Source organism: Silurus aristotelis (assembly GCF_946808225.1).
Source record: "Silurus aristotelis genome assembly, chromosome: 23".
Taxonomy (NCBI): Eukaryota; Metazoa; Chordata; class Actinopteri; order Siluriformes; family Siluridae; genus Silurus; species Silurus aristotelis.
Window position 1 is genome coordinate 15,226,467 of NC_139596.1, and position 18,045 is coordinate 15,244,511.

The 18,045-nt window shown below is 37.9% G+C and overlaps 1 protein-coding gene across 1 annotated transcript; it reads left to right on the plus strand.

Moving 5' to 3' along the window:
- Positions 1–218: 218 nt before the first annotated feature.
- On the plus strand, positions 219–17,342 carry ppm1f (protein phosphatase, Mg2+/Mn2+ dependent, 1F). Its single transcript, XM_083527430.1, has 8 exons — positions 219–371; positions 3,121–3,366; positions 5,940–6,070; positions 6,314–6,516; positions 9,699–9,887; positions 12,404–12,547; positions 13,661–13,754; positions 13,976–17,342. Exons 2-8 carry the CDS (start codon positions 3,191–3,193, stop codon positions 14,254–14,256), a joined length of 1,218 nt encoding a protein of 405 aa, XP_083383556.1. The 5' UTR covers positions 219–371; positions 3,121–3,190; the 3' UTR covers positions 14,257–17,342.
- The last annotated feature ends 703 nt before the right edge of the window (positions 17,343–18,045 follow it).

Here is an 18,045-nt window from a genome sequence, read left to right on the forward strand (position 1 = left end):
GAAAATTAAAAACACAAAATTCCTTTAATTAAATTAATTAACAATTATTGGTGGTGGAAAAATTAATCAACACCTTTTGATTAATCAGATTCCAGATTATATGGCGTTTATTTATTAAAAAAATTTGTTAATGACGTCAAGATGCCACAAGGGGCAGAATTCTTGTTTTCTTCTTTCGTGACAGACACACACACAAAACAGATCTTACAAGCTTCAAAAGCCTGGATGATCCGTTGCGAGGTCAATCCGAATTGGATACAGTGTATACATTTCGTTTATTTCCGGTCTCTGGTTTCCGGCAGTGAGCTGAGCTGAAGTCTTTTATATCCGAGAGAAGGGAGTGTCGGAGCGGGATAAAAGGGTTTTAAAAGGTACGTATTACCTTGTGTGCATATACAAACAAAGTTGTGGTTTTTTTCCCCTTCTGCATAAATAAGAAATGTGTTGGAACCGAAATTGAAAGTTAGCAGGATGTTGTTTTAAAAGGCCTATTCTTGCATTGTTACATTGTTTTACACTTTCTGCTCCTCTTGCATATGTTTAATATCAGTCTGGCATGTGTTCTGTAGGGTTATGAGTGGAAAAGCATGCAAAACAGAGCTTTGGTGTAAAAAGTGTTTCTCCTAGTCTTACTCACAGCAGGGCGGTATAATAAATCGTTTCACAGAACCGCGATAATATTGATTTCTGAGACCCCCGGTTTTGCAACATACATCTGGTATGTATGCAATGTTATGAATGTTGTTGCCAGTTGTTCCTTTTCTAAATCCAGTCCACAGACTGCTCTGAGTGACACTAGTTCTCTTGCAAACTAGTTCTGTATCTGGATTTTTTTCCCCCCAGACAAGTGAATGTGTGAACTGGATTTTAAAATATTTATTTTTGCATTATTAAATATTATTGTGTGTTAGTGGTTAGGATGGTAGGGTTAGGATTAAATCCTGCCTTCCTTGCGTATTTTTCCCCAGGCATCACTGTTCCCTCGGGTACACCATTTTCCGGTGACATGCACTGACTGACAGGTTGATTGACATGTTCAAATATTTGCTGTGTGTGTGTGAGTGTGTGTGTGAGAGAGTGCAATTGTACTTCCCTGGGTCATGTTTCAGGGTCTTCTAAAACCCAGTATGGGAAAACTTTGTATAGAAAACGCATGTATGTAATTGGGAAAATAAATATTTGTGGGCCAAACACAAAAAAGGTGCCTTTTCGTCATTTAGAAAAAGGCGTGGAAATATTTGAGCATTGCAACCTCTACATCATGAATCAGGAAAGCCGTCACTAAATCATTGGCATCTGTGTTGCAAATTGATTTACCGTATTTTTCGGACTATAAGCCGCTACTTTTTTCCCACGTTTTGAACCCTGCGGCTTATTTATGAATTTTTCCTGGGTTTTTTCCTGGTTTCACAAACTTTAAGCCAAAAAACTGAGCCCCATAACATTAGACCAATGAAATTTCCGAACGGAAACGAAAAAAACGCACCTCACCTGTGTTCTGAGCTGCACGGCATCGGGAGAAAAAACTTTTTTCTTAAACGCACGACGATGCCAAAAGATAAACTTCCGAGAGAAATAGTTGTGAAAGGAAGGAGGAAGACAGTGAACAATGACTTCCTTGGTCGGCGTTGAGTCTGGGTGAAGGGAGAGCTTGCTAACTCCAGTTGCAACAGCAATCATATAAGCACAGACAGGTTTCCAAAACTCGTGCGTTCTTATTTTTCTTGGCAACAGCGTTATGGGTTAGTCAAAGAAACTTAGAAATGAGCATCAGAAAATAATATGGACATATTCCTCGGCCTTGCACATATCCAGTAATAGCGGAAAAAATGCAGTGGCAGGCTATTCCCAAAATACCGCTATGCTCCTAAAGGAAGCGCAACATATTTCACCCGTTACACCGTGTAACAGACACTGTTTTTCATTAAAGCCTGTGTAAAGTTCATTAGATTCAGTGTAGACACCATGCGGCTTATAGACAGGTGTGGCTTATTTATGTTTAAAATAAAAATACCCACTTTGTCAAATTCAGTGGGTGCGGCTTATATATGGGTGCGCTTTATAGTCCGGAAAATATCTGGTAAGTATGTGGTTATTTCTTTTTATAATATATATATATATATATATATATATATATATATATATATATATATATATATATATATATATATATATATATATACGCCATCATAATTGGAGTATTTTACTGCTTATATGACTGAAGTGTGAAACACACTGGCTTGACAAAGAGACAGAAACAAGCTTCTCTTTGTATTTGTAATGACTGAGACAGTTTGAAGAAGGACAGCATTATGTGCAACTTTGCTTGATTTTGCTTGTGTCCAGTAACCTCCATAGTCCAAGGATCGTCAATGATCGTCAGATGACTCTACACTTCTACACAGATCATCTGTTGCGATTTATCCATTTGTGTAAATGATTTTGCTAAAGGCAGCTCATTCGACTAGAAACTAACTACAGAGGCATCCAGCCTGTAAATCTTTCACAGACTTTCTAAAAATGAATGAATTATTTTCTATGAAATATATGTTGTTGGAGTTAGTGTTAGTGGTTAGCTTCAGTTCCTTTTGACTTCTAACGCACGGCCCTTTCACAAACAAAGCCTTTGTATTGCAAATAAAAAAGGAAAAAGATTGCATAAAACCAGATTTTCTTTTTTCTGTTGTATCTTTAGGAAGACACAGCTCTACCTCTGCCATGTTAATCTGTATTCTGTGTGACTCTCGGGACACGTTTGTAGGTTGATCTGGATAAGGGTGTCTGCCAAATGTTGCGCATATAAATGTAAATATAGGCGTTTTTTCTGGCGGGAGGTGAGGATACAATCATTGGTGTGGCTTTGGCTGTTTGGATTTTGAGCTTTTAATTGCAGGTGCATGTGAGAATTGCGAAGGAATTTCAGAGCAAGCTGTTCATAATATGATGTAGTGTCTGTATCACCCCACTCTGACTCACATGCTGCATTGCAACTGATCAGTGTGCTCATCGAAACACTGACTCGCAGGATTAAACCTATTTAAAACAAAGGGCAAAAGGTCACAGTGATGTAATGAAAGACTGTGGAAAACTGTGTTTGTGTGTGGCTGGGTTTTGTCTTAGGTGCGAAAGGGAACAAGGCAGATTGCAGAAGTGTGCGCTGTGAGACAGAGAGACCCGTCAGAAGGCCGTGATGGGGATGAACGAGCAGGACGGAGCTCAGAATTTTCTGAAACGGTTTGTGGAGGAGTTCGCGAACCCGCTGGGCCAAGATGATCCTCTTCCTCTCGCTCCGCTCAGTCGCACTGTAACTCTGGACGAGGTGAAGGGTGAAAGCCTGGACCTGGGGCTCCGGCTGCTGTCTGCCAGGTGAGTAAATTCACACCCAGGCCTTTAGTGGTGTCCTACCTGATTCAATCCACCTCTTGATATCATTATTATGATGCCACAGCTATAGAAACCTCCAATATTATATAGAAACGTAGTATAACACCGCTGAATCACAGACAGGAATCTCATACAGCGAAAATGAATGTCGGTACTGAAGCAAGAAACACAATTCAACAAGGTTTTTTTTTGCTGCAACCACAAATGCACCACCCAGATACATCATCATCTCTAGCAGAAGCATCAATATAATATGTAATATATAATTATGTAATTAAATAAGGCCTTTCTCTATAATAAGGCCTGCCACTGGTGTGTGTGTGTAAACATTCAATCATCTTACTTTTTATACCAAATGGGTGTTTGTATGTGACCTAAATTTGCAGTCATACACAAAATGCAGTGGTGTTTATATAGATTAATTTTCATAAAACTGCTTATGGATAGTTTTTTTTTTACATTTTTTTTATGCATCACGTCACTAGGAAAAGCGATGGCATTAACTGTCCATTCGTCTCCTTATATAAATCTGCACGTGTGTTTGTTCATTAGGGTATGTTGTGCTTGTGTGTGTGTGTGTGTGTGTGTGTGTGTGTGTGTGTGTGTGTGTGTGTGTGTGTGTGTGTGTGTGTGTGTTTATCTGTGTAGACTCGCACCTGCCGCTTCTTCCTGTCTCAAGCAGATGAGGAGTGTTCACACATTCCTCCAAATCTTGTGTATGCTTTTTTAAAAAAAAATATATATATAGCAGTTGCACAAGTTCAGACATGAGTCTCCCTCTCTGTTTGTCTCTTATATTGTTTCTTGTCTATTATCACACTCTTGCTCTTTGTGTGTTTTATTCCCATTCTTTAGTTTTTCTCTGTCTGTCCTACTCATTGTCTTTTCTCTCTGCCCGTGTCTCTGCCCGTGTCTCTGCCCGTGTCTCTGCCCGTGTCTCTGCCCGTGTCTCTGCCCGTGTCTCTGCCCGTGTCTCTGCCTGCGTCTCTGCCCGCGTGTTTCTTTCCCACTCTTTCTGTTTCTAGTACATTCCACATGGCAGACTTCCTGTTCACGAAACAACCATTGTTCTAACCACTTCCTGTGCGATTCAAAGTTAATTTCCTGTTCACGTAGCACCATGCCATTTTCAGAGCTTTGCATTGACCTCACTAATCTGATTTTACTTTTAATGAAATTGATCGTTATTCTGTGCCAAAATTAAACACAAAAGTTTTGTTCTCATGAACGTGTGATCAGCTTCTCCTTTATTAAAGTATACATAAAGTGAAGGATCTACTACGATTCTCTGGAGATTAGCAGGAGTGGTCATAAATTAATAGACGCTAGCAGGAAAGAGGAGGATACTTTAACACTGTTAAAACGTTAGCAGTGGAAATTCAGCTAAGAGCTGAAGTTTGGTGGTTTGAGGGACTCAGAAACAAGAGAAGAGCTTTTAAAGACAAAATCAGCTGATTAAGATGGTAGTAAGGGCTTCTCTGCTGGCCTTACTTCAGAATCACTGACTTTTATGTCTTATATCATGTTTTATTATATTTCAGTACAAGAATATGTAATAAATTATTCCTAAGTCTATTCATTTCATTTTATATATTTTTATAGCTTTTTCTCCAAAATTAAATTTTATGTGAGAGTTTCTATCAATCAGATTTTAGTCACCACATAACCTTCATAATCAGCACCTTCGGGCTCTTTTAGCATAAAACTCTGTATTGCTTGAAGCTGTTGCCTTAACCAATCAGATTGCAATTTGGCCACTCCGAGGCGCTCTAGATGGTGTGCAATCGTGTTGACATAGTCACGTCCTTTGATTGGACGGTCAAAGAGTGCACTAGTCAGAGCTTGCAAACTGCATCTGTAGAAAACCGCACAAGCTCAAATATATTTGTGTCGAATTAATGGCTGTTTTTTTTTCTTTTTCCATTCCACAATGGATGACAGAGGAGCATTTACGAGAAGGACTTTTCCAGAAAAGCTGGACATTGTGAGAATAGATTGATAAAAAAAAACACGGTTGTTTCCTTTAAATCCCCAGGAAAACATTAATGCATGGAAGAAAATGCACAGAAAACCGGGGTCATTTGATGAGGTTAATATCGATTCTTCTGCTAGAGATGATGTATGCGGGCGGTGCAGATGTGGCTACAGTGAAAGGAGACTTCTTGAATTGTGTTAATTGGGTTTCTTGCTTTAGCAATGGCATTTCATTCTAACTGTATAAGATTCCTATCTGTGGAGCAGCACTCTCTTTTACTGCCTTTCTGTATAATATTGATGGTTTCTATAGCCATGGTGACATAATGATGACATTAAGAGGTGGATTCTTTCAGGTAAGGACACCACTAAAGACGTAAGTGTAAAATACATATTTCCTCCTAATACTGCAATCTGAGTGCTGTAAAAGATGAATATTAGCAGTAAAGTTATTTTGATGATCTTTCAGGCTTTTTTTTTTATAAATTGCTGTAAGTTTTGTGCGGCATTGCACTTGTTTTTATGATTGCATATTGCACTTTTAATTATTCGGTGTTTGATGTGCTTGTGTATGTATGCAGAAATGCGCCTGGCAGCCTGAGTGCTTCGATGTGCCATGCTGCGGTCACTGAGCTTCTGAAAGATGATCTTTCACCTTTCTACTCCCCTAAAGACCCTGAACAGCAGCAGGGGGGTGAAGCAGACGTAGTGTGTGAGTGATTTCGGTTTTTGTTTTATTGTATCTGAAAGATCAAAATTACACCAATGTAAGATTGAACTAAATGGGATAATGCAACATAGCTGCCCTCTGGTGTTCAAATGAAACATAACAGCTTGGCATTATATAGAGAACCTGTTCTCAATCGAGACTGCTTGTTCTCATAAATATAATTCAAAAATTTAATTCTATCCCATGCTATGAGCCTCAGAATCAAGCTGAATTTTCATTCCACAGTGCTACAGTCTGAGCCTGTTCAGCGTCTGTTTATCAACAAGCTGAGAGAAGTGGGTGTGGCCTGGCAGAAACAGCTGCCCAATCTGACACCTTGCTCCTCACGTTCTCGCCTCTGCTCCGTCCACGCCATACGGAACACGCGCAGAAAGATGGAGGATCGTCACATGTTACTCCCTGAATTTAACCAGCTTTTTGGTTTGCAGGTCAGGGGTCTGTCTCAATTTTATCGTGCTCTAGTAAGGTGTATTGCCTCAACCTGGTTCAGTGCCACATCTGCAAGGAACTGCAGATGTTTTTATGTTAGAGTGAAATAAATGAAATCAATTGCCCTGTTTCACATTAGCACTTCCTTTATGTTGTCTTTTATTTGGATGTACAGCACCTGTCAATGTGTGGAAACACCTAGTCTTTTATGGTTTTTGAGACACGCATGGGAATAACTGGAAGAAAGTTTAATGGACAGATGAGTCTAAATATGACATTATGGACAACAGAACTTCTGTAAGACCGAGAACAGGAGAGAAGATGTTAGCAAACTGCTTCTCCCCCACAGTCGAACATGGATGTGGAAGTGGTTTGGGATTGTTTTGGAGAAGGGAATGTTAGAGACTTTATTTACAACATGCAATTCTGTCTGGACTGTGGCTCATTTTACCAGATTACACCATATAACAAGTCATTGACTCTCTGTAAGAGTTATTCCGAGAGCAAACAGTTATCTGGAGTGATATCTATCATGGAATGGCTTCCCAGTCACAGCTATTGAATCCTATTGAACCGTACTAAGATGAACTGGAGTACAAGGTCAGAAGAAATCTCCAACTAGTGAATTCCTTTGGCAAGTAAAGTATTTTAGCTGCCCAGAGTGTGTAAAGCTGTTATTTATACTAATTGAGGATTTTTCAGTAAAAATAAGTGTAACATCTAAACATTTACAGTGAGGAAAATAAGTATTTGAACACCCTGCTATTTTGCAAGTTCTCCCACTTAGAAATCATGGAGGGGTCTGAAATTGTCATCGTAGGTGCATGTCCACTGTGAGAGACATAATCTAAAAAAAAAAATCCAGAAATCACAATGTATGATTTTTAAACTATTTATTTGTATGATACAGCTGCAAATAAGTATTTGAACACCTGAGAAAGTCAATGTTATATTTGGTACAGTAGCCTTTGTTTGCAATTACAGAGGTCAAACGTTTCCTGTAGTTTTTCACCAGGTTTGCACACACTGCAGGAGGGATTTTGGCCCACTCCTCCACACAGATCTTCTCTAGATCAGTCAGGTTTCTGGCCTGTCCCTGAGAAACACGGAGTTTGAGCTCCCTTCAAAGATTCTCTATTGGGTTTAGGTCTGGAGACTGGCTAGGCCACGCCAGAACCTTGATATGCTTCTTACAGAGCCACTCCTTGGTTATCCTGGCTGTGTGCTTCGGGTCATTGTCATGTTGGAAGACCCAGCCTCGACCCATCTTCAATGCGCTAACTGAGGGAAGGAGGTTGTTCCCCAAAATCTCGCAATACATGGCCCCGGTCATCCTCTCCTTAATACAGTGCAGTCGCCCTGTCCCATGTGCAGAAAAACACCCCCAAAGCATGATGCTACCACCCCCATGCTTCACAGTAGGGATGGTGTTCTTGGGATGGTACTCATCATTCTTCTTCCTTCAAACACGTTTAGTGGAATTATGACCCAAAAGTTCTATTTTGGTCTCATCTGACCACATGACTTTCTCCCATGACTCCTCTGGATCATCCAAATGGTCATTGGCAAACTTAAGACGTGCCTGACATGTGCTGGTTTAAGCAGGGGAACCTTCCGTGCCATGCATGATTTCAAACCATGGCGTCTTAGTGTATTACCAACAGTAACCTTGGAAACGGTGGTCCCAGCTCTTTTCAGGTCATTGACCAGCTCCTCCCGTGTAGTTCTGGGCTGATTTCTCACCTTCCTTAGGATCATTGAGACCCCACGAGGTGAGATCTTGCATGGAGCCCCAGGCCGAGGGAGATTGACAGTCACGTTTAGCTTCTTCCATTTTCTAATGATTGCTCCAACAGTGGACCTTTTTTCACCAAGCTGCTTGGCAATTTCCCCGTAGCCCTTTCCAGCCTTGTGGAGGTGTACAATTTTGTCTCTAGTGTCTTTTGACAGCTCTTTTGTCTTGGCCATGTTAGTAGTTGGATTCTTACTGATTGTATGGGGTGGACATGTGTCTTTATGCAGCTAACGACCTCAAACAGATGCATCTAATTTAGGATAATAAATGTAGTGGAGGTGGACATTTTAAAGACAGACTAACAGGTCTTTGAGGGTCAGAATTCTAGCTGATAGACAGGTGTTCAAATACTTATTTGCAGCTGTATCATACAAATAAATAGTTAAAAAATCATATATTGTGATTTCTGGATTTATTTATTTTTTTTTTTAGATTATGTCTCTCACAGTGGACATGCACCTACGATGACAATTTCAGACCCCTCCATGATTTCTAAGTGGGAGAACTTGCAAAATAGCAGGGTGTTCAAACACTTATTTTCCTCACTGTATATATTTGTTTGATTAAAGTCAATTTTAATCCTGTTTAAATAACCCAAAAACATGTCTCAAATACTATAATTGATTAGGTGTTTCTAAACCTTTGACAGGCACTGTAAAGATTAGGCCATAACTTAATAGTGTAATAAAATGTTTTTTTATTTTTTTTTTGTTGAGGAAAACATGTTCAAATGGAAATGTTTACAGAATTGAAAAATACCAAAGTTATTTTTACCCTGTTGTATTGAAATATTATTTTGAAAGATTTTACTAGAAAATCATTTTAACTACTTATGTTTTTCACCTTTAGAGTGCTGTGTTCACCAGAGATCCAACACTATATTATTATTAACTACATGTTAATTAATGGCCTGTTAATTCAAATTTGCCATAAGTTTTTTAGTAGTTATCAATTACTATTAAATTGATGCTTTTTATTTTATGGCTAAAGCCAATTCAGCATTCATTCCACAAAGGGCATTCAATTTAACAAAAAATAAAACCAAAGTCTATCTTTGCGTGAGTTAGCAGATTATTTTTAATATGACTGAAAACTAGCAAGTTACAAACTAGCTCGTCGTGGAGGGTCAGACATTAATCACTGGCAGTGGGGTCTTTTTGTCTGTTAAAACCATATACTTTTTACTCTTAAATGTTTTATTCTGACAAAAAGCGATGGGTCAAAGGAAGTGTTGTAGTAATGATGCAAAGACTTTACGCAGCTTAAGAGTAAAACTAGGAATGAAATATTGTTGCAACTTGTCTGCCTGGTATAAATTATTCAGTGTGTATTCTTGTATATACTCCTTTAAGTGCTTCTGATTTGAAGTTGTTCTCTTTCCCACAGGACGGTGTGGAGCGTGAGTATTATGCCGTGTTTGATGGTCATGGAGGAGTCGATGCTGCGACCTACACGTCTACCCACTTGCATGTCATCCTTAGCCAACAAGAGGTGCTGAAGAGTGACACGAGTACGGCCTTTAAAAACTCCTTCGTCCAGACAGATGATATGTTCATGATAAAGGCCAGGAGAGAGGTATAAAAAAAGAATATTTTAATTATATATATATATATATATATATATATATATATATATATATATAAAATATACACACATACTCACACATTAGTGTATTATAATACTTATTGTGTTTTAAGTGAAGAATAAACCATTTGGGGGTGTGCTGTTATTGGAAAAATATCACTATTGTGGTGAAGGCCAACGCAAAGTGGAGTCACTGCTACCACTCTGAGGTTAATTTTGTTCCAATAACAGCACTTCTTCTTTGAGAGCTGTTTGTCAACAAACTATCGATTTGTAGTTGTATTTAATTGCATTTGCAGGACATCTGTGAAACAAGTGTTTCAAGTGAAAGTTACGTGTTTTAGCTTTTATTCAGTCAATCATTTTTTTAAATTGATAACAAAGAAAAACTTCCAGAGGCTAAAAGAAGAAGAAATCATATGTATAATTGTATATCTGCACAAATGATGGATATCGTGACTATTAATCAAAGCTTTATTTTTATTCTTTTTACTGAACGTTACAAATGCAGGTTGTCAAGTTACAGAGAATAAAAAAATCTCTGTCCTGAAGACTTGTATGAGAAACATTACAGCTGTCTTTTACAAAGTACTAACACTGAAGAATCTATTCATAGATACATCTTGAACATCTCAAACAGACAGTTTCCATCTGAAGTAGCTTTTAATTTGAAATATTTTATTGTTGTTGTCCTGTTACCTGGTTTCCTCAAAACACACAATGTTTTTTCAGAGACAAATTGTCAAGTTGTCTCAAATGATGCATATTCCGTTTGTTTATATGCAACAAGCTAGGTAATGTAGCAGATTTAATTTTGAACAAACAAATATATAAATATGCAGATGTTTTTTTTTTTTTATTGAAAATCCTTCCTTATCATAAATAACAGCTTTACACACTCTGTGCATCTGGACAGTTGGTTTTTCCAAACATTCAGCTGAAATACCTTTCTGTGTCTCTTCTGAGTTCTTTATTAGTTGGAGAGATCTTTCTGACCTTGAGATCCAGTTCATCCCAGAGCAGTTCAATATGATTTAGATGCAGTGACTGGGCAGACCATTCCATGATAGATATCACTCTAGATGATGTTTGCTCTCTAAATAACGCTCGCAGAGGGTCATTGTCGTGTTATATGGTGAAGTTGGTTAAAATGAGCCACAGTCCAGACAGAATTGCACGGTGTTGATGTATGGAATTGTAGCGATGTTGGTTTAGTATTCCGTACACCCGGAATAAGTCTCCAACCTTCCCTGCTCTAAAACAAGCAGTTAAGCTTCCACTTCCATGTCAAGTCAAGAGGCTTTTATGGTCATTTCTACTATACACAGGGGTACACAGTAAAAACGAGACAACGTTCCTCCAGAACCCTGGTGCTACACTAAACAACATAGAGCTACAAGTTTGACTGTGGGTGTGAGGCAGTCTGCTTACAACTTCTCTCCTGTTCTCTCTTATAAAAATGATTCTGTTAGAGCCAAAAATGTCACAGAACTTTCTTCTACTCATTCACTGTTTGTGTTTCTGCCTTTACCTAGTTTGTTGCATATAAACAAATTGAACAGGCAAAACTATGTGTTTCTAACCCTTTTACAGGCTCTGAATTAAATGATCACAGTTGCTTATCTCAGTTGGAAGAAAACAAAGGAACCCTTCATTATTACTTTGTGCCTTAAACCTGAATTCCTTAAAGTGTATAGTTTTTTGAGTCAAAGAAGGCAAGTAATTCAGTCATGTTTACCTCATGGATTTTTGAAATGTTGAGTTGTAACAAAAATAGACTTAATAGTGAAGCCAAAAAATGTGACTGAATGATTAAAACAAACCCCGTCATATTTATATAATAGGGAGAACTCTGATCAGGATGCAGTTAATATTGTTACTAATATATTCAATAATTCATGTGCTATTGCTTTTGGGTTTCGGCTTTTTAATCATGAAAATGTAGTTTATGATGGAAAACCTGATTGCATGTTGTGGGTTAAGGTTCTGTCCCAGTGACCAGAAAGATTTAAATCAAAATCCCAAGAATAAAATAAGGCTATAATTTAAATTTAATGAATAAGTATAAATGTAATATTTAAAATTTTCTTTTTTCTTTTTTTTTCTTTTTTATTAACAAGCCACAAAAACAGGTTCATCCTCTGGTGTTGTTCCAGTGGAAACTTCTGATAACATTTTGTTTAGTTTCCGAGAAAATCTCCTTCACGCCTTCACAGAGTGTGGATGAATGTTTGGTTTGAAGCTTTCGTGCTGTCAGTGTGTGCAGGTAGAGATATTAGTCAGCGTTGGTTACACTGCTTTAATGTGGGTGCAGCGAGAACGCTCTTGAAAGTCAGAGAAAGTAGCATATGAAAGGCTTCGAGTTTAGTCACTCGATGTAGAAAGCTTTTTTGTTTTGTTTTTCGTTTAGGTGTTGTTTCTGAGAATGGAATCAAACACACGCTGAGGCGAACTCCTTGCATCAGTTGCGGTTCATGAATGATAACATGGGTGTGTTGTGTCTGCAGCGCATGCGCAGTGGGAGTACGGGCGTGGCCGTGTTGCTGGCTGCTGATTGGTTGACGGTGTCCTGGCTGGGCGACTCGCAGGTCATGCTGGTGAAGAAGGGCGAGCCTGTCATCCTCATGGACCCCCATAAACCTGAAAGAGAGGTACACAACACAAACATCATGGATGGCCATCAGTGGCGGACAAAGTACACAAACCATGTAGTTGAGTTAAAATAGAGGTGCACTCTGTAAAATATGACTCCAGTAACAGTAAAAGTGTCCATTCAAACTTTCACTTGAGTAAAAGTACAAAAGTATTTGCCTTAAAATGTATTTAAGTATCCAAAGTACTCTGATTTATTATGGCTTTTATCACAAGCCTCTTTGCTTAATTAACTCAGTTATGTGACTCTCAGCACACTGATCTAAGTAAAAGTAAAAAGATAATTGACTTTCGAAATGTAGTGAAGTAAAAGTTTCCCCAAATGGAAATACTTCAGTAAAGTTCAGATATGTGAAAAAGCCACTTAAGTAAAGTAAAAAAATGAACCCCAGTAAGACACACCAGCGATACATGGAAACTAAAGTCTAGTCCTGCTTTTGTGCATTTTGAAAAATGTTTCCCTTTTTTTCAGTCTTCTGTTTCTCGTGAAGACGAAAGCACATCATAAATCAGTCCAAACCGATATTTTATCCATCCAGAAAAGAAAAAAAAAACTTGTTAAACTTTGCTGAAGGTTCTGTTTCAGAAATACAGTTAACTTGTACTTTCATTTGAAGTGACTGTTAAGTGCATGAGGTGGATGATTTTATTTTCCCTTGGATTTGCTATGAGGAGGCTGAAATGGGTGCTAAAAGGATTGGTTTCCTTCACCATAAGTGATTTCATCTGTTTTCACTTTCATTTAGCCAAATCTGCAACTTTGAGATGTTCCTTTAACTATGCCTCAGGAGAGATTAGAAATCAAATGCCTTTAATAGGAGATGTAATCAGTGTGTTTGTATAAGATTTGGTGATAAAATCTTTTCTTCTAAAATCTGGAGTATATAAATAAAGTAAAATATAATTGTTGTTCATGACAGAGTGAAAATGTTAAGCTGAAGGTTTAACAGAAAAACAAGAGCAGTCTTTTAAGTACTTTGTTTTTTTTTTTTTTTTTTTGTTTTGGATAAGCTTTAGTTAATATATATCTCATTTTGCCTTTTGAAAAAGGTTTAGATATTAGCTTTTATTCCTAATTCTATTAAGAGTTATTTGTATGTGCTCCTGTGCAGGATGAGAAGAAGAGAATAGAGGACCTGGGAGGCTGCATTGCATTCATGGGTTGCTGGCGTGTTAACGGGACGTACGCCGTTTCCCGGGCAATTGGTAAGTAACCAGGAGAACAATGTCACCCCTTTTTATTTTTTGTCTGAGTGATTGGACTGGAATTGGAAGCACAACCTCTGGCCACTCATTCTGTTACTGTAATCACAGTGTTACTGACTTCTACTTATGATTTGATGGATGGTTAAAATTATCGATCGATCGATCTATCACACCCTGTCATGATGTATACCTCATTTGGCAATTCTATCTCCAACTTTCAGGTGATTTCGATCAGAAGCCGTATATATCAAATGCGGCAGACTGCACCCAGGTCCAGCTGAGTGGAGACGAGGACTACGTCCTGCTGGCATGTGACGGTTTCTTTGATGTTTTGCGTCCAGCTGATGTTCCCGGTCTGGTCCTGGAGGCTTTGCGTGAGTCTGGTGGCTCGGGGGAGGACATCGCTCAAAGCCTGGTGGCTCAGGCCAAAGCTGCAGGCTCCAGCGATAACATCACCGTCCTGCTGGTGTTCCTGCGTGAGCCACGAGACCTTCTACACTAGTGGACCAAGTGTGATGGAAAGACGGATAGAATTAGGGTTTAAGCAGACCACTAGAGGGCTGGTGATCTCTTTGCCGTCTCACTGTATCTGACGTTGATGCATCATGTTGCTCAACGTCAGTAGGATTAAGGTCATCAAAAAGTGTAATGATGTTCAGTGTTGTGTTGTTTTTAATATCAGAGATTTTTTTTCTTTTCTATTACAAAATGTTTTTATCTCACTCAAAACGCTTTTATTATTATTATTATTATTATTATTATTATTATTATTATTATTTTATAAATGCAATTTGAATTCTTTAAGCTATTTCTGCCTTGACATATATACTGCCTATGATTTCTTTGAGGTGCTTGTTGTTCCAAAAAAAATCCCGCTGTGATACCATTTTCTGTTTGAAAAGAATAGATTTACGTGTTTGGTTTAACTGTTGGGTTTCGGATGTGTTTTTTTCTTTTTTTTTGTTACAGAGCAGTATAACATTATAGTGCACACCAGCCTGTATTGGTTAAGGTGTCATGCTTTTAAGAGGAAATGGTTAGTATGTTTTGCCTTCTTATAAAATGCCAGTCAGTGTTGTTTTTTTTTGTATGTTTGTTTGTTTTTGTTTTGGTTTTTTTTTGCATTATTTTATTTTGTAAAGATTTAATATGCATTTGTTGAAGACTGTTAACAACCTTCGAGTGCCAAAATAACATTTTACAAGACTTTAATTAAGCCAGGACTCATGTTTATAATCTATTTCAGTGTATATGTACATAATTAATATATTTAACTTTTTTTTTTGTGCTGCCTGTAAGCTGAATTGCAATAATAATAATCACCTGAAAATATTGGGTGGGGTGGGGTTGGGAATCTAGCCAAATATATTGCCTAACAATCTTGCAAATCCCAGTCATCTGAAAGTATTCCAGAAAATCTGGTTATTACAGGCCCGAAAGCATTTCTAAACATTACAGACAACAGACTTTTTTTTTTTTTTTTTCTTATTGAAAACAGTGTTAACATTTAACATGTAGTCCAGGGAAGTTTTCCAGGCATGAATTAATCCTAATTCTACTTTTGAGTCCAAGCCTGGAAAAACTGTCCCTCAAGGCATGTTGGTTCCTCCCAAGAACCAAGAGTTTAATGTTTGTTTGTGTGCATGTGTTTGCGGAATATTAACTTGCAGCCAGGCTGGCTTGCTGTCGGGCCTCGGGTCTTGCATGCGCTTGGCCGTCTCACATTACCACCCGTTCAAATGTCATGAATATTTGAAAGCCTTGTGACATGGAGCTAATATGACTGGACCGTAGCATTAACAGGCGAACGGCCTGGAGCTAAGAATAGAGCTAACTATATAGAGGAAAGAAGGAGAAAGTGTTGTTTTAATGATTTGGTGTGTAGAAGACGGTAATGATTCTTTTATATTCTGCATTTGCTTCGGCGAGCGGACATTTTTGGAGTGATGTAAATGCTCTTTTTTTTATGGACTCCTTTTTAAATCTAACAAGACGTGCACATTTTGTGAGGTGAATAACTGACTTAAATGATCTTGTATGTGTCTCAATAATGCCATCATGTTTGCCATGGTTACTGATAAAAATGGACCAGCAGAGCTGACCTCTCTTGTCTTTCAAAGATATAAAAGGTTTGAATAGAGATTATTTTCTTTAATTTTTTTTGTTGTGATATTTTTTTCTTTTTTTTTTATTCTCTCCTGTTAACAATGATCTTACATGGAAATATACACTTTGGATTTTTATCTCACCAATTTGCTCTCCTGCCACGTTCCACCCACCAGCCAGCTCTCCCTTATAATACAACAGCTACCAGTGAGGAAATGTGAAGATCAGCACATGCTGCTCATGATACAACACAGCGCAGTATAACGCACACGGAGAAAAGTGCAGTCTGTTCTCTTTCACATACATGAATTCATGGACATCCATGATTAATTACTGGACGATAGAGAGAGCATAAACCCGTTCAAACCTTGAAATCATGGGCAGTTTTGTGCCCTTTTGTGCTGTGTCATGGTCAGGATTTAAATTTGTACTTTTAATTTCCTGAGAACATTTCACTTTTCCAGTCACCTTAGATTTGTGGGTTTTTGCCCAACTGTAAACATTAGGTGTTTTTCAGAACTTTTAGGAAAAGTTATTTTGGACTGTTACCGCTGAATCTCTTAAGAACCTGTTAAATGTGTGACTAAATGTTCAGATGAAGTTCAGGTGCTTTCCTTCTGACATTGAAAACCCTTCGGGATCGAGAGTGTATAGATTTGACTGCGACCTGCTTTCATTTGGCTATCTATTAACAACTAATCTTTACAGTCATTCTGCGCTCCTTGCATAATGTGGCAACTTAATCTGTCTGATCTCACGTTTCCCATCAGAATAGTAATACCTCCCGACATTACTGGTGATGTAATCAGACAGGTTTGGATCTATCTGATATCCTGGTGAAGTGTTGTCGTGCACTATTATTTGTTAGGTGTGTTAACGTGTATAATATTGAACGTCATTGGTTCAGCGTTTTGTTTTTTTCAGCTTTGAACAGTCCCTGGTGACTTCCTTTCTGATGATGAAGCAAATTCTGACATTTTAAAGTGTTCGTTATCGACCGAATACAAAGTGAAAACTTGTAGCTTGTGTTGTTTAATGTTAATGTTTGTATTATTCGAGGACGTGAATCCAGAACACTCAACCCAAATGGAACATACATCTCTAACTTTTGTGCCTTATTTTCTCATAATACGAACACTGCCAATACACACAACTCTTTTTACATGTACTGAACTGAACAAGTTGGTTTTTTTCCCTTTTCACATTTTTCTATGTGCTCTTGTATCTGTTTATAAACTTTTCTACTTTAAACTGATGAATCACTTTGGATTCCACTGTGTTTTTGTATGTCATTAGATGTATGTCGTACCTCATTTAGATACGGATAACATTGGTAATTGATTTTAGTTTTCTGTATGGGAAAGTACATGAATATATTTTGGAAAATCGTTTTCCTGGAAAGTATGACATCTGCATTTCATTTGCATTCACTAACACAGTTGAAATCTAATCAGCCTGCATATTGAATAAACAATAACCACATGTTTCGATTGCATGTCTCATTTGTCGCAATTTAGCAAAATTCCTTGTTTAACAGCTGCTGTAGAAGACTTTCATTTTTCAAAGTTGTTTAATGTAATTGATGGTTTGAAAATAATTAGTGCAAATCGAACATGGCCAGTTATTTTTTTACTTACTGCATGTTCTCACTTTTTCTATTCATAATAAATTGAATAAACATGATCATTTTTATTTTCTTATCCCCTTTTACAATTCCAGATCGAGTTATTTATAACCTATTGTGTAGATATTTATTTGAAAGATTTAAAGTTCATTTCAAGAAAACAGTTTTGATGGTGCATGACTTTAGTCAGGTTGAACTCCTTCTGGATCCTGATCTCAAGCTAATATTTGTTTGGCGTTTTATATACGTTCTCACCCATGTCCAAAATCATGCAAAGTGATTTGGCTACAATAAATTACCCACAGATTTGACTTGTGATGCAAAAGGACAGCTGTTTTGATCAGGATGTGTCCCCATTTCAGACCATACACTTAATGGATAAGTTCATGGACACCCGACCATATGATTTGAATGTTTTTTGAACATCCAATTCTGCATACAGTCCCTTCTTGCTGCTCCACTCTACTAGGAAGATGTTCCACCAGATTTAAGTGGACTTAAGGGCATTAGTAAATTCAGGTACTGTGATAGGTGAAGTGAGGAGGCCCGAGGTGCAGTCAG

What these genes read in the sequence shown, in the direction of transcription:
- ppm1f (XM_083527430.1), top strand. Translation starts at nt 3,191, where the DNA reads ATGGGGATGAACGAGCAGGACGGAGCTCAGAATTTTCTGAAACGGTTT. An exon ending in ACCAGCTTTTTGGTTTGCAG is followed by an intron (nt 6,517 to 9,698) that starts GTCAGGGGTCTG and finishes TCTTTCCCACAG; the next exon opens with GACGGTGTGGAGCGTGAGTA. An exon ending in CCCATAAACCTGAAAGAGAG is followed by an intron (nt 12,548 to 13,660) that starts GTACACAACACA and finishes GCTCCTGTGCAG; the next exon opens with GATGAGAAGAAGAGAATAGA.